The 25,906-nt window shown below is 61.4% G+C and overlaps 1 protein-coding gene across 2 annotated transcripts; it reads right to left on the minus strand.

The window, feature by feature from the left end:
• Nucleotides 1–1,410: 1,410 nt before the first annotated feature.
• Nucleotides 1,411–25,365, minus strand: CFAP45 (cilia and flagella associated protein 45). Of its 2 annotated transcripts, none has more exons than XM_072814406.1 (12): nucleotides 25,305–25,365; nucleotides 19,659–19,784; nucleotides 16,819–16,955; nucleotides 14,631–14,775; nucleotides 14,241–14,411; nucleotides 13,174–13,352; nucleotides 11,376–11,505; nucleotides 7,793–7,939; nucleotides 5,535–5,648; nucleotides 4,624–4,817; nucleotides 1,950–2,174; nucleotides 1,411–1,614 (listed from the first exon to the last, which is right to left on the minus strand). In XM_072814406.1, exons 1-12 carry the CDS (start codon nucleotides 25,305–25,307, stop codon nucleotides 1,536–1,538), a joined length of 1,650 nt encoding a protein of 549 aa, XP_072670507.1. In that variant the 5' UTR covers nucleotides 25,308–25,365; the 3' UTR covers nucleotides 1,411–1,535. The 2 variants fall into 2 exon arrangements, with proteins under 2 accessions (XP_072670507.1, XP_072670506.1); XM_072814405.1 differs by lacking the exon at nucleotides 25,305–25,365 and adding an exon at nucleotides 24,876–24,918.
• Between the last annotated feature and the right edge of the window lie 541 nt (nucleotides 25,366–25,906).

Consider the following 25,906-nt stretch of genomic DNA (forward strand, 5'->3'; position numbering starts at 1 on the left):
CGAGCGGCCTCACAGTCAGCAGTGGGCCTGGATCGCCCTTTGCCCTCAACCCGCGCTCCAGGGAGGCCCGTTTTCCTGCCCTGAGGTGGGGGCCTCGGGTGCGGATCTGGGGGCAGGCTCCAGGCACCAAGGCCCCGCTGGCTTTCCAGGCAGGGAGGGTCCCCTGCACCAGGGAAGGGGCCCTGCTGGTCCCCGCGGGCATCAGCTGCCTGGAGCTCCTCCCAGGGAAGCTGAGCACATGCACCAGCCACAGGAGCACCAGACTCCCGGAGGCGCTGGGCTGCGCATCGGGGGACCCCTCCCAGCCAGGGGGAGCAGCTTCCCAGGTAGGAGGGGCCCACTCAGGGGCTCCAGCAGGAAGGCGGGAGACCCCCTGCAGCTGGCCTGCTGGGGCGAGGCAGGTGGAGGAGGCACCTGGGGAGGCTCCTCGGAGAAAGAGGAAGCACCGGGAGCGGCCGGCCTGCCCTCTCTCCCTGGGCCCTATGAAGAGGACTCTTGCCCGAGGCCCTTATAACCCGGCGTTGTAAACACCAGGGACGCGCCCAGCAGCTGCCCTCTGCCCTCCTGGGGAGCAGGACCCATGGGGGAGGCACGGCTGGGCTCTGGAGCATGCAGGGGGCAGGGTGACACCGTGGGGCTGGGAGCCCGACGCAAGCCTTTTCCCCCCGGGGCACGCGTACAGCTCCTCCCTGGACCAGCCCTGCAGCCCACAGGGAGCCGGTCATCGGGGTGCTTCCAGGAGGCGAGGCTAATCCTAAAGGCACGAGGAACGTGGTGGGGAGCAGCTGGGGGGGCGGGGGGCAGACTGGCCCAGATGGGCGCTCCACAGGGCAGGCCGGTCGGCCGCACGAGCCCGGCCGTGCACCCAGCCAAGGCGGCCCCCAGAGGGCCGAGCGAGCGAATGAAGGACGGAGCGTTCGGGGGACACGGGAGGTTTCTACCACAGGCAGCAGGGGCCGCGGGGCCAGCGAGGGGGCGGCCGGTCTGGGTGAGGGGCGGGCCTGGGGTGTGCCGGGGGCACGGCGGGTGTCTGTGCTGCGGCCCCGGCCTGCGGGGCCCGAGAGGGCGGAGGGTGGGTCCGGGTGCTGATGCGCCCCCTGCACAGGTGCCGACGCCGTCGCGGGTGGGAGCCCGGCAGGAGCCCGGCCTCTGCAGCCCCAGCCCCTCCTGAGAGCACAGCTCCAGCCCCCGGCCCGGAAATGCCCCTGAGCTGGGCCCGAACCGGGAGCAGGTGCGCCACAGGTGGAGCATTTTGGGGCCCCCAAAAGGCCAGGGAGAGCGAGCACCCTGCATCCCCTGCCGCCGAGCATCACACCGCCCGCGGCCCAGGCCCCCGTAGCCCACTTGGCTCACACCTCAGCACCCCCACGCTCCCTGGGCCACAGCCCCCCAGGAAAGCTGGGCTGTTCCTTAAAGAAGTAGAATAAATTTATTCTGTAACTAAAATGTCTTGGTGAGCGGCAGCCACGGACACCCCGAGCCTGGGCAGGTCCTGTGCCCCGCAGGTGGGCGCCCCTGGGGACACGCAGCACCCCTCAGCTCACGGAGGCAGGTGGCAGGATGTTGGCTTTGCGCTCAGCCTCGATGCAGTACTTCTCGGGAAGGCCGGTGGCTCTGCGGGGGGATCGCGGGGCAGGAGTGACAGGGGCAGCAGGGCGCCGGCCTCGGGTGGGTTCACACGACCTGGGGACAGCACCCCCACCCCCGGTCCCACAGTCCATCCCCCAAACACATTCCCCTGTGGGCCTAGCACCCTAGCACCCTGCCTTGGCATTCCCAGACAGCCGGGCAGCCGGGCCCCCGAGCCTTCCACCGCAACCCCCTCAGGGGGAACTGCCCGTTCGAGCTCCAGTCCGGAGAAAGGGCCCTCCCAGAGCACCTGTCAGCGCCCCGAGCCCCTGCCCCCCACGCACCCCGCCCTCGGGCCCGGGGACAGCAGGCAGGCACACCTGAGCTCTTCGATCTTTTTCTTCTTGATGTCATCGATGCGCTCACGCCGCTTCTGGGCCTCCTCTTGGAGGCGCCGGCCCTCCTCGAAGGTGGCGATGCGGTCCTGCACCTGCTTCTGCTGGTTCTCACGCACCTGGCGCCGCAGCTCGTTGGCGTGCCGCAGGCGCCCGGTGGCCTTCCTCTCCTCCTCCAGCCGCTCCTTCTCAATCTGCTCTCTCTGCGCCCTGGAGGAGGGACGGGGTTGCTGAATGGCCTGGGCGGGGCGGCCAGCGGGGAGAGGCCCGGGAGCCTGCTGGGGGGCTTCAGAGACCCCGGTCCTGCACACTCCCCCCACCTTCTGCGGCTCCGAGCTCAGCCTCAGCCAGGCCCCGCACCCGGAGCATGGGTCCCCACGCTTGCTTTAATGCTCTTCAGGCGCTGTTTAGAAATTCTTAGGGGCCCCTGGGGAGCTCAGTGGTGGAGCATCTGCCTTTGGCCCAGGGCGTGACCTCGGGGTCCCGGGATCGAGTCCCACATTGGGCTCCCTGCATGGAGCCTGCTTCTCCCTCTGCCTGGGTCTCTGTCTCTCTGTGTGTCTCTCATGAATAAGTAAAATATTTTTTAAAAAAGAAATTCTTACTCCTTTTCAAACAAGGGATCCCACATTCTCATGAGTTCACCAGGCCCCGCAAATTACATAGCTGGCCTGTACTCGGGGTTTCACCCGCTGGAAGCCATGACCCCAACTCTTCTCCTGTAACGATGCACCGCTCCAGGCCCCTAGCCTGTCCTGAGACATCCCTCGTTCTCTCTCTCCCTTCCTTCCTTCTTTCCCACGAACAATAATAATGGCAACAACGCAACCGCAGAGGGGATGCTTGGCAGCGAGCAGGGCTGGCGTCGGGGATGCTAGCTCTCCTACTTGCGGACGGGTCGGGGGCAGGAGCTGGCGCCCGTGTCGCTCAGCGCTCCTAATGCGCCCGCTCTGCAAATTCCTTGTAGGAGCCTCTTCCCAAGGGGATTTTCGTGGGCCCCAATATCCCGGGGAAAGCAGTCAAGGTGGGCCGGACAGGCTCCAAAAAACCCCAAATAAAATGTATTCACATCTTGGGGGAAACGCTCGCTGAGCTGGGCCACTCTGAGCTATCGTCTTAGCTCTTTCTCGGCGTAACCAACATATGGAGGCATCTCGGGCGCGGATTCCTCGCCTGCTCCTCCGCCCTGAGGGCGCTGGTACCCCAAGCCAAGCTCCCCAAAGCTCTGTCACCTACTCATTTCCCTCTGGCCAGCCCTCTCCCCAGACCCAAGAAACCACATCCGCTCGACTCTCAGTAACCCCTGTGCACCTCCAGGGGCCCCTAGTCCGTCAGGAGACCCCCGCCGACGTCCCCTCCCGTCTCCATTGAGACTCCAAACCCCACTGCTCAGGCACCTCCGTGATAGCTGAAGCTTCACCCTTCGCCTTGCCCTTATCTTTTCCTACGTAGAGAACGGTGCTTGTTGTTTCCCACCAGGGTGGAAGTGGGTGGAAGTGGGTGGAAGCAGCTGGAAACGGGTGGAAGCAGGTGGAAGCGGGAGCCCACATGTGTCACTCGGGGGCCTCTGGGCTGGCAGGCAGCGGGAAATCTGCATGGGGAAGAGCCTGAGCCCTTCACGGGGCTGGGGCCCGTGACCTCGGGGCCGCCTTAGGACCTGGGAGCCTCCAGGCCCCGCTGCTGCTGCCTGGGGCCTCACCCCGCCCCGCTCCAGGGCATCTGTGGAGGTGGAGCCTGGGTCCAGGGCTTAGGAGAGCTGGGGAGGGGAGGCGGGGGAGGGGAGCCGGGGCTGCTTAGCCCTCGGGCCTAGGGCCCACGGCAGGCCTCCCTCCAGAAGCAGGAAGCAAGTACAGAGGCCATCCCATCGGGGAGGCCGTGCTTTAGAAGTAGGCAAAGCTGGATTGCTGGCCAGGCAGAGACGCTCCTGGCGCTTGAAGACACCCGCCCTGGTGGTCACGTGGCCCCGGAGACACCAGGTCTAGATGCTAACCCAGAGCATCAGGAGAAGCTCGACGTCTCCGAAGGGCTGGTCGCGCTTTGCTGAGTGGCTAGGCACAGGCTCCGGGCAAACGAAGCAACGGAGGGACAAATGGGTCAGCGGAAGAGCAGGACCCCAGTCTCTGTCCACTCCTGTGCATGAGGTCCTGCTGATGGCAACACGGATGTCCGAGGGCACGGAGGCCGGAGAGAGCAGACACCGGAAGGCAGGCTGGTGCCCGGCGGCGGAATCCGCGGGCCCTTAAGGAAGCTGCCTCCTGCAGCAGGTTTCCAGAGACCGAGGCGTGACCCTCGAGGGCAGGGAAAGCCACTGAGCTGACGGGCGCCGCAGCTAGTGGGGACGGGCCGGGGGCCCCCAGAGGGGCCAGATGGGCACTTGACTGACGCCTTCAATCCTCCAGGATAAATAATCCCAGTAAGACCCAACTCCTTAGACAAGTCCAGGTGCTATTTTCCAAACCCCTGCTCAGACACCTCTTGGCTCTGAATCCCCGTGTGTGAACACTTCAGCTCCGTCCATCGAGGAGGAAGGACTGCGCTGTCCCCGGCAAGACAATCGTACGTCCGTCCGTGCACGGGCCAGCGAGCCCCTCGGCGCGCCGTGCGGGCCGCCCCTGCCACAGAACGAGGAAAGGGAGCCAAGGGGCTCAGCCCCACCTACCGAAGAATCCTCTCGAACTCATCCCGGTCCCGTTGCACCTGAACGGCCAGAGCATGCTCCTTGAGAGCCACCTGCTCCAGCCGGCTTTTGCGCAGCTTGGCCTCTGTCTCCACCTTCTTCTGCGCGTTTTCCTTTTCCTTTCTGCGCCACTCCCTGTCTGCAACTTCCTGGTTGCGCTTGGCCCGCAAGGCATCCTGGGAAAGGAGAAGGTGGGGAGCCCCGTGAGGCTGTAAACCGACCTGGGCGCCCACCAGGCCGCGGACGCGAGGAGAGCCGCGAATCTCTGGCAAGGTTATTGCCGGAAAGGGCACGTGGAGCCTTGGACAACTTTGTGTTTGGAAGATACCCTGCAGCTTCTCAGCTTGACCTCCCTCACCACCGACCCCAAGTCTTGCCCTAACCCTCCCAACACCTCCAGGAGGTCCTGCGGTCGCCTTGCATTTTAAAAACTGCTAATGATGGGGCCTCAGTGGATGAGCATCTGCCTTCGGCTCAGGGCGTGACCCCAGGGTCCTGGGATCCAGTCCCGCATCGCGCTCCCCGCAGGGAACCTGCTTCTCCCTCTGCCTGTGTCTCTCCTTCTTTCTCTGTGTCTCTCATGAATAAATAAATAAAATATTCTTAAAAAATTTAAAAAAATGATAAAAACTGCTAATGCTGGAGACGCCACATTTCAGTGATTAGTTAAGGTCGAAAGCTCTTTACATAGCAGCCAAAACCTTCCCCTCAGACCTTGGGCACATACACGCTGCCCCGTCCTCGCAGCCGTGGCACAGGAGGCAGCACCCCCTGCACCCCCAGACCACTCAAGCCTAGGTAAGCTGCACCCCTGCCTTTCGGGTCGGTTTGCAGGCTGTCAGGGTGGTTAAGGGGGCCGGGGAGGCCCCGGGAAGCCGAGACCAGGTAGGTACCTGCTCCGCCTGGTAGTCCTGGGCCTTCTCCTGCATGGCCCTCAGACGGGCGATCTCCTTCTCTTTCTCCCTCCGTATTCGCTCCTGCTCAGCCTCAAACTCGGCTTCTCGAGCCTGCCGGGGACAGAAGGTCTTGTAGCTCCCGTTGCCCCAGCCTCGCAGAGGAGCAAAGTCCCTGGCGTGGTCTATCCGGTATGTCCCCCTGTATCGCTCCCTGACTCTTTTCAAGGTCAGGGCAAAATACCTAGCGATGCATGAATAAAGCCAAGTGGCGTTACCAACGGCTTTGTCCTTGAAGATCGCTGCCTCCTGCATGATCCCAGAGGGCCCCTATCACGTGTCGTGAGACGGGTGTTATAGGTGTGGGAGCTGCCATTCACGCACGTCAAGAGTCCGGCCCACGATCGCATAGCCAGTCAACTACCAAAGAGGACCTGAACGCCAGCGTCCCAGGCCCGGCCTTCACGCCCCTCCCACCGCAGTGCAGACCACGTCTAAGTCGCAAGGCCCCTGGGCCGCGGTTCTGCAAGGAGCCACTGTGGCACCTGCCTGTCTTGTAAAGTGCGGCAGGTGGAAGTTGTCTCATTAGCCCCCGGGCAGGTGGCCCAGCGCCTCTGGGCCGTCCCCCTGCGGTCGGCAGCCATCAGTTAGCTCCCCTTACCACCTCTCTGAGCGACAGGACGTACCCCTAAGATCTTCCCAAAGCCGGCCTCCCAACCACCGCTCTTGGTCGTCATGAGACTAACGGCTTGAGTTGGGTGGAAGCGTGATCCCCCATCCAGAAGGACCCGTGGCCGCCCTTCTCCCTGCGCAGGCTTCCGTGCCGCCCGGCGAGCTGCCTGCTTGCGAGCTGCGCACAGGCGGCCGTGTGGCCAAGCCGGCCTGGGTTCCACGGCGCCCTGGATGGCGGGGCAGGGAGGTCTGGAGGCTCCCAGCACCCACCCCTGCCCGTGGCTCTGACGAGGCAAGAACAGAGACCACGGTGGGGTCAGAGATGGACTCGGGGTGTACGTGGTCCCTGCGGCGGGCTGTGGCCGTGCCCAAGCCCGAGCCCCTCTGCGGTTGGAGCCCTTTCCCGGCTCCCCTTCCTCATCATGCCTGGCTCTGCACAAGGTGCCAGGTGTCCCCCGACAGCTGCTCGCAGCTCCCCGTCTCCTCAGCACCTCATGGACCGTGAGCACCACGGCCAGCAGAGCTGCTCCCCGGCTCCTACACGTGGCTCGTTACCACCGCCATCGCCCGTCCAGGGAAACCGTAACTGAGCTCCGCGCACTCCACAGTCCCTTCGGCCCAGTTTCAAACTGGACGCAGGGTGAAGCGTGTAGGACACCTGGAGTCGGGTTGACCAAGTGTCGTGCCAGCGCGGGGAGACCACACGGAAAGCACTTGGCACAGGGCCCTTGCACAGTCTAAGCACCCAACCAACGGCAGTTGCGTGATCCCGACTGGACACCAACCGCCCTGGTCCTGTCTTGCCTTCTTGCTCTGTCGCCTGCGTGTCTCACCCAGAAAGCCAAAGCCAAGACCCAAGCTGTGGTCTGCTGTTGGAGCGGCCCGTCATCCCCGCAACGGAGAAGTACGCCGCGTTCTCTGTCACCAGGGAGCCTCGGGATTCACGGGGGAGGCGGGAGAACCAACACGTGAGGGACCCAATGATGCTCGCGCTACCTTCAGCCCTTCCCACCCCTTTGAATCCCGCGTTCACTCCATCTAGACTGGGCTGCGAAGCTTTTCTTGCCCTCCCGTCCTCGCTGACCCCAATCACCCGCCACTCAGCCTGGCTGCTGAGTAAGTCCGCGGGGCGTCTCCCTGTCGCCCTGTGCCCCATGCTGTGCTCCCGGCTTCCCCGGCGACAGCAGCGAACAGAAAAGCCCTACGTTCAGAGTCTAGCACCCAGTACAGGACTCCCGATCTGGGAATTTCCACAAAAAGTTTATGGAGCTGGTGCCCCATGATTCCCGGGGGCGTCATTACGCAAAGCTGTGAGGAATCCGCAAAACTGTACTTTCCCGAGAGTTTCCACTTCCCTCCCGGCCTGCAGCTGACCCTCATCCAGCTTCTAATCAAAGGTGTTAACGAGGACGTAATGCCCTAATTTGGGTGTCTGCTAGGAACCAGCGGACTGGCCAAGATGAGGAGGAGGAGGGGCATGAATTGGGGAACGCTCGCGTGGCTTGCCGAGCCCCTGGATCTCAGCCTCCCTCTCCCCTGACTCGGGTGCTGTTCGTGGCCCCGAGTCCCGGGCCTCAGAAACCTACCATCTTCTTCTTGGTGAACTCCATGACCATCTGGTCCGCCAGCTTCTCCTGGGCCAGCAGCTCTGCCTTCTGCTTCTGGTTCTCGTCATTAATGCGCTTGATCTCCGCTTGCATCTGCAGTTTCTGCTGCTGCCTTTGCTCCATGTCCTGCCGTCGGAGGGAAGACAGCCTCTGAGTCCAAGGGGCCCAGACCAAGAGACCTGCCGACGCCGTCTGCGGCCCGCTCCCCCCCCCAGCCCCGCAGCTCTCTCAGGCGCCACCAGTGACCCCTCGCAGCCAAATGGCCGGGTCTGCACCCACTTGCCATGGTGCAGACGAGCTCTCCGGGAAGTGGAGGCCCTGAAAATTCCGACCGGTGTCTCCACGTGTCACGCCAAGTCCTGCCCCTTGTTCCTGGTCTTTCCTCCTGCCTCCAATTTCTTTCCTTAGCCAAGCCCTAGCTTCTAGTCTCTGGTCAACAGCGATGATTTGAAATAATAAAGTATTGCCCTACTTGAGTATTTTCTACTCTCTGGCCACGTTATATAGCCCATCTCCGAAACCCAAATATGTCCCCAAAGCCTGAAAGGTAGAACCTGTTATCTGCCTCATGGAGATGGAGACACTGAGGCCCCGACTTGTCGTGTCATGACGGCCCAAGGCCATCCAGCTAACAAACCAGAGCCGCAATTTTGAAACCTGGTCTTTCTAAGTTAAAGCTCCAATCCTCTCTGGAAGGTCCAGTCCTCTCGTCCTCTCTGAGTCCCCTCTGCACTCAGGACGGTGCCACACCTCCTGGGGTTTGGTTGTGCGCGGCCTTGTGGGTCCTCATTCCTTCCTGTGTGCTTATCCGGCCCCCGCCACTGCCGGAGGACGAGGACCGTGTCACACTCCCCGTCCTCCCTGCCAACGTGAAGCCCAATGAGAGGAAAACAGCAAATGCTCAACAAACAGGGAAGGGGCGAGGGGACCAGAGTGAGTGGCCTGTGAGAAAAGGTGAGAACAAAAATGGTAGACGGGGAAAGACGATGCATGACGGAGGTCAGGGTACCGGTGTGGCAAGATCCCTTCTAAGGAAGGAGCCTGAGCCTTTTGAAGCCCCTGCAAGCACACCCGAGCTTGCACATTCTCAGGTCACAGCTGAATGTCGTGCAGCCGGCCTACCCATCCACCCCCACCCCCCCACCCCCCCCACCCCACCCCCCCCACCCCGCCAATCGCCGCCACAGGCCTCCGAATTCTTGTAGCCATCAAGTCCCCCCCCCCCCCCCCCCCACACACACACACACACACACACACACACGCTGCTTCCAGCTCCGTCCACTTCCCAAAGGCTCCGCCCCCCCTGGACTTCCAGCCCGTCCTCAGCCCTCAGCCCAGCTTCTGCCCTGACTTGTCCGAGGCAACCGGGCCGGCTCTCCCGGAGCTTGACTCACTTGACTCACAGCCATGATTCAGGGCTGGGGAGAGGGAGCTGACTGCCCCCCCACCCCGGGGCCTGCGGGCTGTGGGCCTGCCTGCGTGTCACGGCTGCGGCACCGCCTCACTCTCCCCTGCCTACCTCTTCACTCACCCCACCTTTCCCACCTGGCCCGCAGACTCTCCCCTCTGCTTCCCCTTCCCCCGTCTTCCTTTCCTTTCTACCTGCTTCCCCCCCCCCCGCCCCGCCCGGTGCCTGCAGATCTAGGCCTGCCGTGCTTGCCCCTGCTTGGTTTCAGGCCACTGACCAGCGCACCTGCGGACCCCTGGTCTACAACATAGACACAGCCGCATATTGCCTGGCTGACTTCTTCGCCTATTTACTTGCTTTTCAGCGTGTTGGTTTTGGTGGTTCACTTAATTTCCACCTCCCCGAGGTGATGGGGCAGGTCTGAGCTGGGGGGACACAGGTTCCCACCTTAAAGTCGACTGATAACAACACTTCCTGGAACCTTGGGAAGTGCCCATCCAGACAGCCACAGAACGACGGCGCACACCGTGTCACGGTGCTGACACATGGACACCTGGGACTGTGTCAGCAAGCCACCAAGTCCCCCTCCTACAATCTAGGTGTCCCAGTCTTCCCTCCCCGCCCCTTCCCCGCATGCTGAGCCCAGACCTCCCCTTCCTGGCTCTTTCCCTTGCTCTCTGGCGTCTTGGCCCTCGGGCCCCCTCCATGAGCAATCCACGAGGCTACCTGCCCCCCCGGCCCTTCCTGACTCTCCAGGTGCTCTTCCTCTCCCTCCTCCTCACTCCTGGCTCCTCGAAGGGCCCTCAACACCGTGTAACTATGAGGCTGTCCCTGGACCCTCAAGGCACCCCCGCCCCCCATCACCACCATCCAATCACTAGGAGATGACACTCATGGACCAACTTAATTGTCCATTAAGTCCGTTAATGGGGGGAGGGGAGAAAACTCCAACAGTACAAGCCCCACGAGGAAATAACTTGACAGGTCAGAATGGGGGACACTCAAGTCAAGTGGCCTGGGGGGCCTCAGCACCCCCCACCCCGTGCCAAAAAATGCAATAAGGGAGGGAGGAAGGAGAGAACTCTTCTGGGTCAAAGCAGACGAAGGAGGCTTACGTGATTGCAAGGCAGGGACGTGGAATGGACCCCGCGTAGGAGAAAAAAGACGACTGAAAACGCATTTTTTGGAACAATTGGGGAAATCTGGCTGTGGATGAAGTGTTAAACGATGTGACTGGAGTCTGTTTTTTATGAGGGGATGTGATAACAGTACTGATGCCTGGGAAGAGGAGGCCTCTGCTCTGCAGAGACGGGGGCCAAAGCCCCTAGAAGCAACGTGTCTGGATATCGGCAACTCGCTGCCGCGTGTGTATGTGCCCCTCAAAGGGACGAGCCACGAAGGCGCGTCACAGTCATGGAATGTGAGGGAGGCACGGCTGGGGGAGACGCAAGTTTTTCAGCTTGGCTGCGGGTATAAACATTCTCAAAGGTAAAAAAAAAAAAAAAAAAAAAACACGCTCAGGGAGGCAGAGAGAATAAATGCCCCAAAGTTTCCTGGTGCAGAGGGGCCCGTGGGCCTTGCAACAGACCCGGGCAGGCAAACAGAGGCTCCTCTGCATCTGCTTAGCTTAGCTCGGGCGGGAAGGCCATCATTTCTTTTGCAACGGGTACGTCTGTTCATTTTATTTAGACATAATGGGGGGGAAATGGTTTGGCTCCTCCACACAGCTAACCACGCTGAGGGAACAGCAGGGAGCCCGGGCCTAGCACACGCTGCTGTCCGTCTGCCGAGTGCGTCCCACCCCTCGGTGACTGCGGGAAGGCTACCGAGCACCCCCGCGGGTACGTGTGCAAGGCACAAGCTTGTGTTTGCCCTCTGCGTCCGCGTCCGCGGGTGTGCTGGCCTCAGACCCCAAGTCCCCAGGTCGGGGCGGAGCTGGGGGGTGGGGACAGCATCTGTCCACATCCCTGCTCGGTCCCCAGTAGGCACCGTGGCCAAATGAACGTTCGACACCGTGATAGAGGCTGATGGCGACTGTGCTGCGAAACCATCACGTGCCTGACGGGAAAGCGGTCCACCCCCGGCACCCCCAAATCTTGGAGAGCTGGGTCGCCGCTGCTGATGGAATTTGGCTTTGTCTGTCTGGCCTGTTACCCTTAGATCCTCCTCCTGGAGCTGCTCCATGTACTCAAGCATCTGCTCCTTCTCCTGCTCCCGCTGCTCGGCAAGCAGCGACCGCTCCTCCTGGTTCTTTTCCATCTGCTCCACAATGTGCCGTCTTCCTCTAGGACGAAGGGGAGCGAAGGGCTTAGACACCCACGTCCACGTGCCTCTGCCCCCACCTCCACCCAAATAACCCCCAAGACTGGAGGCGTCCCGGGGACAAAGTTGACCAGCGCCCCGCAAACAGCGCTCCCCTTCGTGAGCCCAAAGTCCTTCTCGAGGGGCGTGAGGGGGCCGTCCTCTCTCTCTTCGAAGCGCCCCACCTTGAAATTTCCCTTCTTCATTCATTTGCCCAGGAGTGCGCCCCACACATGCACTGCTCCTCTGCCTTGCCGTGTGTAAAGAGCTTCCGACATCCCACGACCTCCCAAGCCCTCCCGGAACAGTCACGGGGACCTAACGTCCTCTGCCAGCTTCACGGGGTTGGAAAGCCCAGGGGCGTCGGCTGGCGCCGTGTCCCGCGTCCCACCCCCACTTCCTCGCCGTGTGGCTCAGGCCCTGTCCCGCCTGCCACGGCTCCTGCAGCGCAGGTGCACGGGCTGGCGCTGAGCAGGCCTCTCGGCTCAGCGATGCCCCAGGTCGACAGTAAAGAGCAGAGAACCGGAGTCTACAATCAGCAATGCTGGTGACTCCCCGTGTGTGGTCGGGATGACTGCAAACTTAGAAGCATCCAGACCCCATGACGGATGAGTAAAGGCTACGGGAATGAGAGAAGGCACGGGTCAGGGCGAGATCGAGAGGGGAGTCCCGTCCAGGTGGAGCCCTTGAATGGCTTCCTGACTCCAGATGAAATACTCGGGAGGAATGAGCAAAGGAGTCCGGGAGCAGGGCTGGGGCTCCGTGTAAGGACCAGCTCAGAGCCTTCGGGCGGCCTAACAAGGCAGAGATTTTTCTTTAATTGGAGCTGTTTATGCAGAAGATGAAGAGTCACTTAGCCATTAAATTCACATTTACAGGGAGCCGACCGCGGCCTGCCGGGAGCCTCCTGGAGGTGCAGAGATGACTGGCTCGGGGCGGCGGCATCGGAGGGGGACAGCGTAACGCACACTAAGCAGTGGGTGTTCGGGCCCCGGGACACTGTGATTCGGTAATTCACCCGATCTAGTAAATTTACTTGTCCTTTTCCGCAAAAGGACGGGGACTGACTTTATCACCTTAACGCGTGTGAAGCACCTGCCGCGGGCCGACTGCAGTGGGGGCGCGGGAGCTGGAGGAAGCCCAATGAAACCCTGGAACCCATCAGAAACCCTGCCCCATGGGCACACGTGCCAATCCCCCCAGCCACGTGGAGAGCCCGCTCCTCAGCGTCCTCCGGGGAGGGCCAGGGAGCCGCCATCCGTCCTGCCAGAGGCCAAGCCCCGCGTGGCGGGTACGGACGGGAGCTGCCAACCTGCTGCTTTCCAGGGGAGGTGACAGCAAAGCCACAGGCTAAAAGAAGAGAAAGTGTCTTCCAGGGGGAAAAGGAAAGAGGAGAATATTCAAAGCGGAAGGAACAACAAAAGCGCAGTCTGGGTGCTGGGGGCCCCCGGGGTGGGGGGGACGCCGCGGGGAGGGCGGGGTGGGGGGACGTGAGGCTGCGCAGCCGGACTGTGAAGCACCCGTGACCGTGCAGGGAGCAGCCTCGCGATCGTGAGGCCCTGCAGTTCTCCAGGCGACGTCTCCGTGAGGCCGGCCGGCCCTGGGGACCCGTGGGAATGACCGCAGGGAGATGCCAAAACCAGCTCCTTACCGGATTCTTTCCTCCCTCCTCTTCCTGTCCAGGTCCTCCTGCCTTTGAACCGATTTCTGTCGCTCCACCTCCATCATCTGATCCAGCCGCTTCTCCTCCGCATCCAGTTCTCTTTGAATCAGCTGCTTCTCCAGGATTTGGGCATCCCGGATGGCGTGGCACTTGGCGTTGAGGATGATCTGGGGGGGGACAGGGTGGCACCAGCTGTAGGCACGAGGGTAGGGAGGGACGCACCATGGGGCGCGGGAGTTGGGGAGAGCAGGGTACCACACGCGCACGGCCACACGCAGGCCACGCTAACTCCTCCTGGGCTCCCGCCACACGCCGCTCTGTGCAAGGAGAAGCCACAGTAGCCCCTCTCGGGGTACCGGGTCTTCGTGTTTGGGGGTCATGGGTCACTCTTGGAGAATGCGAGGGAAGCCCCGGGCTCCGTCCTCAGGATGCACCTACATACATACACATGGAATTTCCAGAAAACTTGAGAGGTTCAAGGTCCCCCTTAGGGACCCACGAGCCCCAAGATTAGACCCTGCGTTCTACTCCTCAGGGAGACTAAAGCACTCACGCACAGGCCACGCCACTAGACTTTTAGGCTGGAAGAGCCCGACATGACACACCAGGGGACGGCCAGCCCCGAGCAAGCTCTGGAAAGCAAAAGGAGGCACAGGCCTGTCTGCCTGGGAGACAAGGTGGGGGTCGGCGGGGTTCACTTGCTTGGGAAGGGAACCACACGCAAATGAGAAACAAACCGGGCCCCCGACTAGACCTCAGGCTCTGGGCTACGGGAAGCACCTTGCGGGGCATCCGGGCGGCTGCGACTGAGCCACCAGGACAGAAGGGCAGGCAGGGCCACGCTGCCGTCACCCTGCGCGGTGGCCTCACCGCTATCCTTGGACACGGGAGGTGAGGCCCAGGGAGGGTGAATGACCGGCAGGCGGCGAGGCCAGTCCCCAGTCCCACCGGGACCTCAGCCCCTCACCTGCCCCCCGCCAGGGCATCCTGCCCCTAGGACGCGGGGGGGGGGGGGGGGGCGAGGCCGAGCTCCAAGGAGGGAGCCCCAAGGGTACCTTGCTCAGGTCCTTGAGCTCCTCCTCCTGCTCCAGGCGCAGGCTGTTGGCCCTCTGCAGGAGGCTCTGGGCCCTCTCCCTGGCCACCTCCTCCAGGTCGCTGAGCTTCTTGTTGTTCCTCCACACCATTTCCTTCTGCTTCATGACCTTCTTGCGGGCGGTCACCGCATCCTAGGGGACAGTGTCCTGGGTGCTGCCGGGCCACCAAGGCCACCTGCTGCGACCCCAATGTGCCTTCACCCACCAGCTGGGAGAACCAGAGTTTCTTGGCCGGCTCCCTGCTGCTCCCACGCCCCCCTGCGCCGTGTCTGGTGTCCACGCAGGCCCAGACACACACCCCCCTCCCAGAGCTCCCCTCCCCCTGCGGAACCAGGGCGGGCGGGCAGCTACCACGATAGCCTCCTTCTCCTTCCTTAAGGCCTGCTCCCGGGCCTCGTGCTCTTCCCTGGTCAGGACGTGGGACGCCCATTTGATGCGTGCAAACTCCTCGGGGCTCATGATGAGGGACTCTCCGGAGGGATCCTTGGTGGGCACGCTGCGGGGGGATGCACCATCAGTGGGGAGCAGCGGGGAAGCCCTCGGCCCTGCGCTGCAGCCGGGGCTCTGCCCTCCTCCCCCCTTCACCATGGCCAGCGCCCCACAGTGCCACCCTGCCAGCAGGAGACGTCACCTGCGGCACCGCAGGCCCACCCGGGAGGAGGGGCCCTGGCCAAGGGACCGGCCACACGGAGACATCCTAAAGACTTCTGCTGATGGGTCTAGCGCGGAGGTCACCTTCCCTGCGCCACCATCAGAAACCCTGCCCCATGGGCACACGTGCCAATCCCCCCAGCCACGTGGAGAGCCCGCTCCTCAGAGGCCCCCCACCCTGCTCTCACGGCCTGTGTGCAGGACCCCCCCCCATGCAGACTCTGTTGGCTGCCCAGCCCCGGCGCCCTGCTGCGCCCAGAGGGAGAGCCCAAACCAGCGTGGCAAACGGTACTTTACAAAGTGGGGGACCCCTGGGTGGCTCCGTGCTTGAGCATCTGCCTTCGGCTCGAGGCCCGGGATCAAGTCCTGCATTGGGTTCCCCACAGGGAGCCTGCTTCTCCCTCTGCCTGTGTCTCTGCCTCTCTCTGTGGCTCTCATGAATAAATAAATAAATAAAATCTTTAAAAAAATAAATAAATAAGAGCTTATTCCTCAAGGATGACATAAAGAGGGCAAGGGGGACGCCAGACAAGGTTGAGACGGATGCTGTGAGAAACCTAAGCATCCCTGTCCTGTCCGGCTGGCCCGGAGAGAAGCTTTGAACCCTAAATATTAATTAAAATCTCTGATCAACAACAGTCAGAGGCATGGCTGCGGACCTCTCCTCCGAGCCGCCCAGCGCATTCAACAAACCAAGAGCTAATTATACTGATTACAAACAACTGGCAGGCACAGAGGATGGAGGCAGGAGCAGCAGGGGCCGGAATCACGCTGCTTCTGGGTGAGGCCGTTTAACAGGGACACGGCAGCCAGACGCAGATGGTCTGAGGCAGGAAGTGAAACCTCATCTCATAAAACGCGTGTGTGCGTGTGTGTGTGCGCGCGTGTGCGCGTGTTGTGGGGGTGGGGGCTGGGCCTTCCCGGAGGAGGCCTGAGTGAGTGGACCCAGGGCTGGGCCTGGGAGCCTGGGAGCCAGAGCCACCAGGACTCACCTGCTTGAGACAGCAGGACTAGCCACCCCCCAAGGAATCCACCCTTCCTCCCTGCCCTCTTTCTTCACTTCCCTCCTTCCTCCCTCCCTCCCTTCCTCCCTTCCCTCTTCCCTTCCCCCTTTTCCCTTCCCTCTTTCCTTCCTTTCTTCCTTCCTTCCTCCCTCCCTTCCTCCCTCCCTCCCTCCCTTCCTCCCTCCCTCCCTTCCTCCCTCCCTCCCTTCTTCCCTTCCTCCCTCCCTTCCCTCCTTCCTCCCCTCCCTCCTTCCTTCCCCCCACAAGTGGCTGTGGGACACAGCCGGCCAGGCCATTTGCTGCTGGGGCTAAGTGGACCGCGCTCCTGGAGCTGTGTCCCTGCCACGCTGCCCCAGCCCGATGACACAGACATCAGAAGGTCCGGAGCTGGGAGGACAGTTCCCACTGCTGAGCTAACCCTAACCGACGGCGGCGCAAGGGGGCAGCTGAGTCAATCCCAAAGGAACCCAAGAGCCCAGGAATTTCCTCCCGTGGCCTGAGAGTGACTATTAGCATCCGGTCCGCTTCCCTTACTGCAGATTCCTGCTGCAGCCAGGAGTTGGCTCATTTGGACCATTGCCCTTCACCAGGAGCGCGAAGGGCGGCTCAGAGAGGACTATCAAGCAGGGACCCTCTGGCAGTGTGGGGGGCCCCCTTGCAGCCCCGACTCGGGGAACAGGAAGAAGTCGAGGATCCAAGAATGGAGACAAGAGGGGCAGAAACAGGAGAGGCCAAGACAGCAAGGAAGGAGAGCAAGGACGCGAACAGCAGCGATGAAAAGGATGGAAGTGGGGCCGAACCATGAGGATGAGACCAGAGAGCACACATCGGGGCAGAAGTGCAGGCAGGGACGCGAGGCCAGGGTGCTGCGCCTGGGCACTCACATGAGCTCCCGGACCAGGTCCCGGGTGATGAGCTGGATGGTCTCCGGCTTGTGCTCCAAGCCCAGGGCAGTGAGACTCTTCCGGATGGCATGCTTATCTCGGAGGAGCACGATGGGACTGTCACTCTGGGCCAGAGGCTGCAGGGTCAGGAAGGACAGCTTAGAAGCTGGTCAATCCCCACTTCTTCAAGGGTAGCCCCCCCTTCCCTCCACCCTTCCAGGGGCACAGAAGGCTGGCCGGGGCCCAGGCCGCGGGACTGCCGAGAGTTGCGGGGGCACTGAGAAAGCTACACCATGCTCTGCCTTTGAACGCGGCTGCGTGAGTTCAACAGAGACCAGCTCCTCTAGAAACAAGGCTCCTCCGTGCCTTCTGCAAATACCCTGGATGGATGGATGGATGGATGGATGGATGGATGGATGGACGGATGGATAGATGACAGATGGATGGATGGATGGATAGACGGATGGATGGATGGATGGATGGACGGATGGATAGATGACAGATGGATGGATGGATGGATAGACGGATGGATGGATGGATGGATGGATGGATGGATGGATGGATGGACGGATGGACGGATGGACGGATGGATGGATGGCTGAATGGATGGATAGACGGATGGATGGATGGATGGATGGATGGATGGATGGATGGATAGACGGATTGATGGATGGATGGATGGATGGATGGATGGATGGATGGATGGATGGATGAATGGATGGATAGACGGATGGATGGATGGATGGATGGATGGATGGATGGATGGATAGACGGATTGATGGATGGATGGACGGATGGATAGATAGACGGATGGATGGATGGATGGATGGATAGATAGATGGATAGATGGATAGATGGATGGATGGATGGATAGATGGATGGATGGATGGATGGACAGACGGAGGAATGGAGAGAGGGACGGATCGATGGATGGATGGATGGATGGATGGATGGATGGATGGATGGACAGATGGCTGGCTGGATGGATGGATGGATGGGTGGATGGGGATGGCTAGTGTGTGTCCATTCCTGACCTAAAACCATCAGGAATGAACATCTGGGGTCTCTGGGGTCTCCTCTCTCCATGACTTAGGAAGGAAGAAATCATGATCTCCCTTGGGCCACACCGCGGTGTCAGATAATACAATTTGTTACAGACTCATCCAATCTGTGATATTCAGGATTTTTAATCCTTCCTTATGATTAACTTACTTTGGTCCACCCCCCGACCCCCCCCCCAAAATCATACAGAGGAGGTTAGAGACCTGCCTTTACATGGAAGGTGGTGTGGAAGTCCTGGAGTCAGAGCTAGCGGTCATGCATATTAAATGCACGATTTTTTTTCCCCAAAATGTTCCAACCGTGAAGTAGTCAAATAATAAGAAAATGAAACCACTTGTTTCAGGAAAACATTGAACACAGGAGAGAATATGATTTGTTGTGGAGGCAGCGACCGTGACCCCGGGTGGAAGCAGGGGGAGGCCTTGGCAGCGGACATCCCTTGGTCCGGAGCTCACTCGGCTCGATGGTCCCCAGCGTGCTACTGCCACCTGGCGTCCATCTGCTTCCGGGGGGGGGGGGGGGGGGCGCGACTCAGGCGTGACACAGGCCACTTCTGCCCCCTGCTGCCGGCTCAGAGACTCCAGATGCCCCCCCACCCCAGCAATAGGGCCAGACTCGGGCAGGAACAGGGGCATCTCCGCCTGCCCCTGGGGCTGGAGACCTCGGCCATCTCCCGACCTTCATCTCTGTCCCTGGAAGACACTCCACGGGCCCAAACAAAACCTGTCCATAAGTGACAGTGCATTCCCTCGGTTCTGTCCCTGTGGGTAGGAAACCTGCAGCAGATGGGGTCACCAGATGGAGAAAGGAGCCGTCTTGAACCCTCTGGGAAGTCCTGTTTGTTTGTTTAAGATTTATTTATTTACGAGAGAGAGAGGGAGAGAGAGAGACGGGCGACTGGAGTGAGGGCCGAGGCATTGGGAGAGGGAGACGGGATCCCCAAGCAGACGGGATCCCCAAGCAGACCCGCCGGGCGGAGCTGGAGGAGGGAGGAGGTGGGCTCGATCTCACAACCCTGAGATCACACCGGAGCCCAAACCAGGAGTTGGACGCTCAGCCGACCCAACACCCAGGTGCCCCTGGAAAGTCCTCTTGGGCTCAGGGCGAGGACAGGGAGGAGCACACACGTCCGCTCGGCTCCTGCCGCCTGCCCGCCTCAGAGGGGTGCACCCAGCGCTCCCACGGCTCCTGGCATCTTTCCCGTCCCCCCCTTTGTCCCTCTGTCTCTCGCTGTGCTCTCTCCACGTCCCCTTCCCGTTCTGTCCTTGTCTCCCTACCTTCTGCACCTGCCGTGTGATGGAACATTTCGGGGCGTGCTCTAGCTAGCCCCCCTTCTCTGCCCGGAATATGCTGTCGGCCTCCCAGTGGGGACAACACTGCCCGTGAAGACCTGCTGGGGGTTCCCAAAGCCAACGCACCCCGGAGGACCTGTGGTTTGCTCCGATGCTGCGCTTGGACGGAGGGTCGTCCACGAGCTCGGTTGGCAGCCCTCAAACGTTTTCATCCTGGGGCACCCACTGGGCAGCCATCTGCTCCCTGCAGCAGAGCCCCCCTCGATGCTACCACAGATTTTAAATGAAGGTTGCAGGGGTGGAGAGAGCCAGGCACCCCTGTTCACCTGGGCCCCACTGGGTGGGTCCAGCTGCTCGGTCTCCCTCAGAGAGCCACCCGGGAGAGGGGACGGCCTGCCCCGTGCTAGCGTCACCCTGAGCGACTCCAGCCTGGGTCACTGCCTCCAGGGCCCGGCTCTCGGGGTGGGGGGTGCTGGCGAGCATTACCTTGGCACCTCCAAAGAGGCTCTCATCCACCTCGGAGCTCACAGCTTTGGTCCGATAGCGAGTCCGGTTCCTCGACCTGTTGGAAGTGGTGGAGGAGGAGCTCAGGACGCCCGTGGTGCTTAGCGGCTGCAGGGAGAGGCAGAAAGTTCGGGCCATCAGCACTGAGTTGTCTTCTAGGCCCTGGGCAAGTGCACACCGTCCAGCCCGTGCTGGGGAGAAGCGGGTGGGCGTGTGGGACAGCCACGGACGGAAAGCGCCGTAAGCCTGCAATGTAGGAGACATAGGAGACGTGCCGCAGACGCAGGGGGTCCTCGGGTCGGAGCCAGCACACCAGCTCAGGGAGGAGGAGCATCTCCTCGTCCCAGGGCTGAAGGAGGCCAGGCCATCATGCACGGGACAGAGGGAGGCGATGGCAAGAGGATGATGCCTTGTCCTCTTGGTCCCAGTTTCCCAACACGACACTCTCGTGAGGCCATCGGCGCTGCCTCCCCAGCAAAGGAGCATCCTCTGCACCCCAGGCCTCTCAGCCTCAGCTCTGAGCCGCCTTTCACTACCAACACGACAACCTGACCTCCTTCGTGTCTCCACGAGCTCTCAAGGTTACGGCAGGGACCAGAGGACCCTGGGGATGGAAAACCACCTTCCCGCTGCTTGACACACTGCGGGCGCCCAGTAAAGGTCAGTGGGTGGAGGGTGAGTGATGGCCCCCGCTATCAGAAAACTGCTTCACGGGGTCCACTGTGTGCCTTCCACTCCTGGGACCCCTAAAGCAGGCGCCCGACAGCTTTGAACCAACCAGTGTCTTCCTATATCTGGAGAATTCCTCACCCAAGGAGTTGACGTAAGGCCCAAGGCTGGCTACACACACTAGGAACAGCAGCCACGCGCCTTCTGAGCCCGGGCAAAGGGCCTCGGCTTCACCATCAGAGGCCCTGAGCCAGAGGCCGAGAGGCAGCGGTGCCAGCCATACCCAGCGTCTGGGGCCGTGCTGATAAGGCCGCCGCACCCCACAGAGCTGCCAGCGCTGGGCCTGCAGCGGTGCATCAGGGGTCCCTGCCAGGCCAGGTCTGCCTTGTGGTTTTGGCTCTGGTTGCAGCTTCGGGGCTTCTGAGCACAGTTTCCCAGCCGGGGGGTGGGGGGGGGGGCTCTCCACAATCCCCTCGGGACCTGCCCCCCTCCCCCATCCTTAAATTACAGTTCCAGCTCCGTCACCTGCAACTGAGCACACCGGAACCACCTCCGTTCCCCCCACCCAGCTCAGTCCCGAGACAAGGCTGTCTCCAGGATGTGGCTCCTGCGAGGACTTCGGAGCAGCTCCAGGTTTACTCTAAAGCTGATCCAAATCTCCCTCCGGGAGAGCCAACCTGCCCCACAGGTTCTCTAAGCTGGGATATCTCGGCGGCATGAGCTACACACTTGGGGTCTCCCAAGCCTGGGAATCAGCAGCCGCCAAGGGAACAGGGGAGAGAAGGAGATGGACCCGGTCGCTTCAGGCCACTAACCCCTGGATGCTATGTTCTGCTTTGTTTTGTTTTGTTAAGATTTTGTTTATTTATTCATGAGACACAGAGAGAGAAAGAGAAGCAGGCAGAGGGAGAAGCAGGCTCCACGCGGGGAGCCCGACACGGGACTGGATCTCAGGACCCCGGGGTCACGCCCTGGGCCCAAGGCAGGTGCTCAACCATGAGCCCCCCGGGTGTCCCTGGGCGGCGCGTTCTGAAAGCTCTCTGGGATCTGCCCTGCCCGACCAGACGCCCCGGCACCTGTTGCACCTGCACCAGGTTTTCCCGCAAAATCAGGAGATTATCCCCCAGGTGAGCGCTGCTGTGTGTGTGGTTCCCCTCACTCCTGGCCCCGCCAGCAAGAGGCTTACGGTGGGAGCCTCCCCGTAGGGCCTCGGGCAGCCCCGATACAGCCGAGCAGGAAAGCTGGGGTTTATTAAAAGGTAAATATAGCAGCCCCGAGGACGCCTAATAACAGGCTCTGAAGGCTGTTCTGTAGTTACTGGTGAGCAACTGCTCCCCTTTCCACCAAAAATAGAATAAGACGAAATGAATAGAACCTTCCGCAGGTGGGACTGAGGGAAAGCATCGGGAGGGAAAAGGCAGGAAGACCCTGGATCAGCAGGCAGGTGTGAATTCTGCAGGGAAGGAAGCACACAGCTGTGATGCCCGCACACAGTGGGAGCTCAGCGTGCATTTGCTGAAGAATGAATAAGAGAAACCAAGCGCGAGGGCCACTTCCCCGAAGGAGCCCGACTCCAGGCCACTCCCCAACTCCACATTTTCCAAATCACTGTGGCAAATAACACAGCGAGAGGGCTTTGGGATACAGATGGGAAGGATTATTGTGGTTGTGCATGTGTTCTCCTGCTTCTTTCCAAGCGCTCCTGCCGCTTTTCCCTTCGCTCAGGTGTCCACTGGGCCCACGGGCTCCTGCAGGGCTGAGACCCAGTCGCCTCTCTCCTGCACCCTCGTACCCAGGTCCAGGGGAAGTCACTCAGGAGATACTGTACTGCCTGAGCCTAGAAGTCAGAACAGAGGAAGGAAAAGAGATGACCACAGAGAAGTGGCCACCAGGCAGGGCAGAGGGAAACACCAAGCTCTCTAGGGTTGGGTGGCTGAGAAGCCTCGCCGGGGGAAATGCTGACTCTGAAGCCACAAGCCACGCACCGTGGCTAGGAGGGCCGCTCTTGCCAAGAGTAACTACGGAGATTAGGGAGGTCACTGTGTAAAAGCACTAGAAAAAATGAAGAACCAAGCAGAAATGGAAAGTTAGATCCCTCTAGGCCAGAGACGGTAGCCAAACGCTCCTTTCAGGAAGTGAAGGGCCGGTTTTACTTCTGGCGTGTGACCCAACAAACATGCCCACCAGGGTGGGCAGCGCCTGGCCACCAGCCTGCCTAGTCCCACTGGGGAAGATGAGGACGGGGGATGGATAAAGATGCCAGCCCGGCTTTGATATTTTCATCTTGCTGACCTAGCTGACTCCCTCTCTTCAAATACCATCCCACCCCAGGACCGCAGGAATTTGGCCACTGCTAGGAATTTGGGGAAAGATCAGCTGGTCAAGGGGATGAGTTTCACTCTGTCATCGATAGAGGACAATCTCCATAATACCCTAAGTTTTGAAGAAAGCAGATTAGAAGAAACAGGTAAGTGCTCCTGCGAAAAAGTTTGTTTGGAGGGTACGCACCCCGAGTGCCTATTAAATGAATGTCCGCCAAAAAAAAAGGTTGAACAGGATCCCTGGGTGGTGCAGCGGTTTGGCGCCTGCCTTTGGCCCAGGGCGCGATCCTGGAGACCCAGGATCGAATCCCACATCGGGCTCCCGGTGCATGGAGCCTGCTTCTCCCTCTGCCTGTGTCTCTGCATCTCTCTCTCTCTCTCTCTCTCTCTCTCTGTGGCTATCATAAATAAATAAAAATTAAAAAAAAATTTAAAAAAAAAAAAGGTTGAACAGAAATGCGGGGTGAGCATTATCTTAAGATGGTTCCCCTAGTGAATAATTTCCTGCAGTTGAGTAGGTAATTATTCGTGTAGGTAACACACTGTATTTATTTGAAAACAAAACTGGGCCGCGGGCCTGCAGCCTGACTCTGGACACGGAAGAGGGCAGCGCTTACACACCGCAGCTCTGGGCGCCCCGGATCCAGTGCATGCAGCTCAAATCCGGTGAGACCGAGCTGCCACTGGGTCGGCGCAGACAGCGACGGACTTTCCCTGGCGTGACCGTAACACCTGTCCACTGAACAAAGAAGACCTTTCCCGTCCTTTCCTGGACGTCCTCTCCCTGCTGCGATCCAGTTCCCATTTTGCATACGGTCACCGCGGGCTGGCAAATGCAGGCCTCCAGCTCTTTCCCTGTCTGTGGACTTTGGCTGCCAAGAAGGTGAGGATGCCCGTGCACCAGGCACCTGCCTTCTACCGCGTGATCCACTCAGGGCACACTCCTTTCCTCAAATGGGAGACAAGGTTGGCCATGGGGTGCCGCCATCCAGAGGTGGCTTCCTAGTGAGCTCCCACACCTCCTTCTGGAGGACTGTGTTATTCAGTGTTTTTGTAAGAGTCCTGGAAATCTGCTTCACCCTGAGCCCCTGACTCCCCAACGCCACCAGCACCTCCCCCCACTCCTCCAAATACTCTTAAAAGCTAGTGAGCAGCAACACACACACATACACACATGCATCCTGCCAAAGGGCCGAGATCTCTAACTTGGCCCACTGGCCTCTCAAAGGTGCCCGCAGGCCCAGTCCTGTCCAAGGGCTCTCAGGGGGCCTCGGTCAGCAGGCCGACACCTGCCCTGAGTGGACCTTCCACGGGGAATCCCATCTGAGTACCCTCAAGCCCACAAGCCTAGCCTAAGTGCAATTCACTGATTAATTTGCACTTCAAAAGAGCACCTGGGTGGCTCAGTCAATTGGGCATCCGCCTTCAGCTCAGCACCTCCTAGGGTCCTGGGATTGAGTCCAGCATCAGGTGGGCTCCCCACTCTGAGGGGAGTCTGCTTCTCCCTCTGTTCCTCACCCCACTCATGCTCTCTCGCTCTCAAATAAATAAATACAATATTTTTTAAAAATAATCTGCACTGGAAAATATGAATTTTTAAACAGGAGAGAAAGGAACTAACAGTTACCATGTGTCCTTAGATGCCAGCTGTGATGCCAGCTGTGACACCAGGCACGATGCTAGGCCCCCACAGACAGACAGCCTGACTTACACGAAGCACTGCGGAGAGCCCGGATTAACTGTGCACCATTAAATGGAGCAGTGAAAGGGGATCCCAACTGCAAGAGCGTACGGAGTCCTCGGGAATTGGGAGCTGCTCTTTGTTGGGGACTTGTTTGTGTCAAAGCTCTCCTGAAATCCCTGCTCAGGAGGATTCTGAACCCCTAGGAATACAGTATGACCCATGGGCACGCGACGTGTCCACAGAACAGTCAAGGCACCGCCTTGGCCCTCTGGTGTGCCCCGGAAAATCTAAAGTTACTTCCAACACCCCAAGGCTCCAAGGCCTACCCTGGGTCCCTCCCTTATGCCTCAGGGGCCAACGGTCCTCCCTGGGACCCAGACACTTCACAGCTCCTCCCAGGCCGGGGCGCTTGTCGAGGACCCTCGCCACTGCACCGTGCTTCCCACCCCGGGGACCCCAGGCCCGCAGGAGCGGAGCAGACCCAATGCCTCCTCCTCCCCGCAGTCTTTCAAACCTGGTACCGACCTGCCCATTCATTCACTCACAAGGACTTGAGTACCTCCTGAGCGAGCCAAGACCTGCCAACAGAGGAGCGCTAGGTGACCCCTGCACTGGCGCTGGCTGCGGCACCGGGCAGGTCCTAGAACCCCGCGTGGGGCCTCCCCACCAGCGGCTGCCCCGCATCCCAGCAGCCCCAGCCCTGGGGGCCCCCGCCCGACGGACGGGAAGAGACGGTCCCGCTCCCGCGACCCCACGTTCTCAGGCCCTACAGACCGCACCCCGAGTCCTCCCGTGGACCCTCCTCGGGACTTCCCTTGCTCCTCCTAGGCGTGTCCTCCTCGCTCCGGGGCCTCGCTGACCCCAGGCGCTGACCCACCTCTCCCTCCCCAGCTGCCCAGCTCCCCGCTCAGAGCCCCAGACCAGATCCGCTCCCGGCTCGTCCCGGGACCTCACCATCTCCGCGCCTCGCCGCCTCTGCAGCCCCCACGCCGCCCTGGCGCTGGATGTTGATGCGTTACCATAGCAACGAGAGCGCGCCGGCCCGGCCCCGCCCCCCGCCCTGGCCCCGCCCCCGGGTCCCTCGGACGCACCCGGCCCCGCCCCCAGCCTGGCCCCGCCCCTCGGGTCCCGCGGAAGCACCCGGCCCCGCCCCCTGCCCTGGCCCCGCCCCCCCCGGGTCCCTCGGACGCACCCGGCCCCGCCCCCAGCCTGGCCCCGCCCCCCGGGTCCCGCGGCTGCAGCCGGCCCCGCCCCCAGCCCTGGCCCCGCCCCCCGGGTCCCTCGGAGGCAGCCGGCCCCGCCCCCAGCCCCTGGCCCCGCCCCCGGGTCCCTCGGACGCACCCGGCCCCGCCCCCAGCCTGGCCCCGCCCCCCGGGTCCCGCGGCTGCAGCCGGCCCCGCCCCCAGCCCCTGGCCCCGCCCCCGGGTCCCTCGGACGCACCCGGCCCCGCCCCCAGCCTGGCCCCGCCCCCCGGGTCCCGCGGCTGCAGCCGGCCCCGCCCCCAGCCCCTGGCCCCGCCCCCGGGTCCCTCGGACGCACCCGGCCCCGCCCCCAGC

The sequence above is a fragment of the Canis lupus genome, chromosome 38 (assembly GCF_048164855.1).
Source record: "Canis lupus baileyi chromosome 38, mCanLup2.hap1, whole genome shotgun sequence".
NCBI classification, from domain to species: domain Eukaryota; kingdom Metazoa; phylum Chordata; class Mammalia; order Carnivora; family Canidae; genus Canis; species Canis lupus.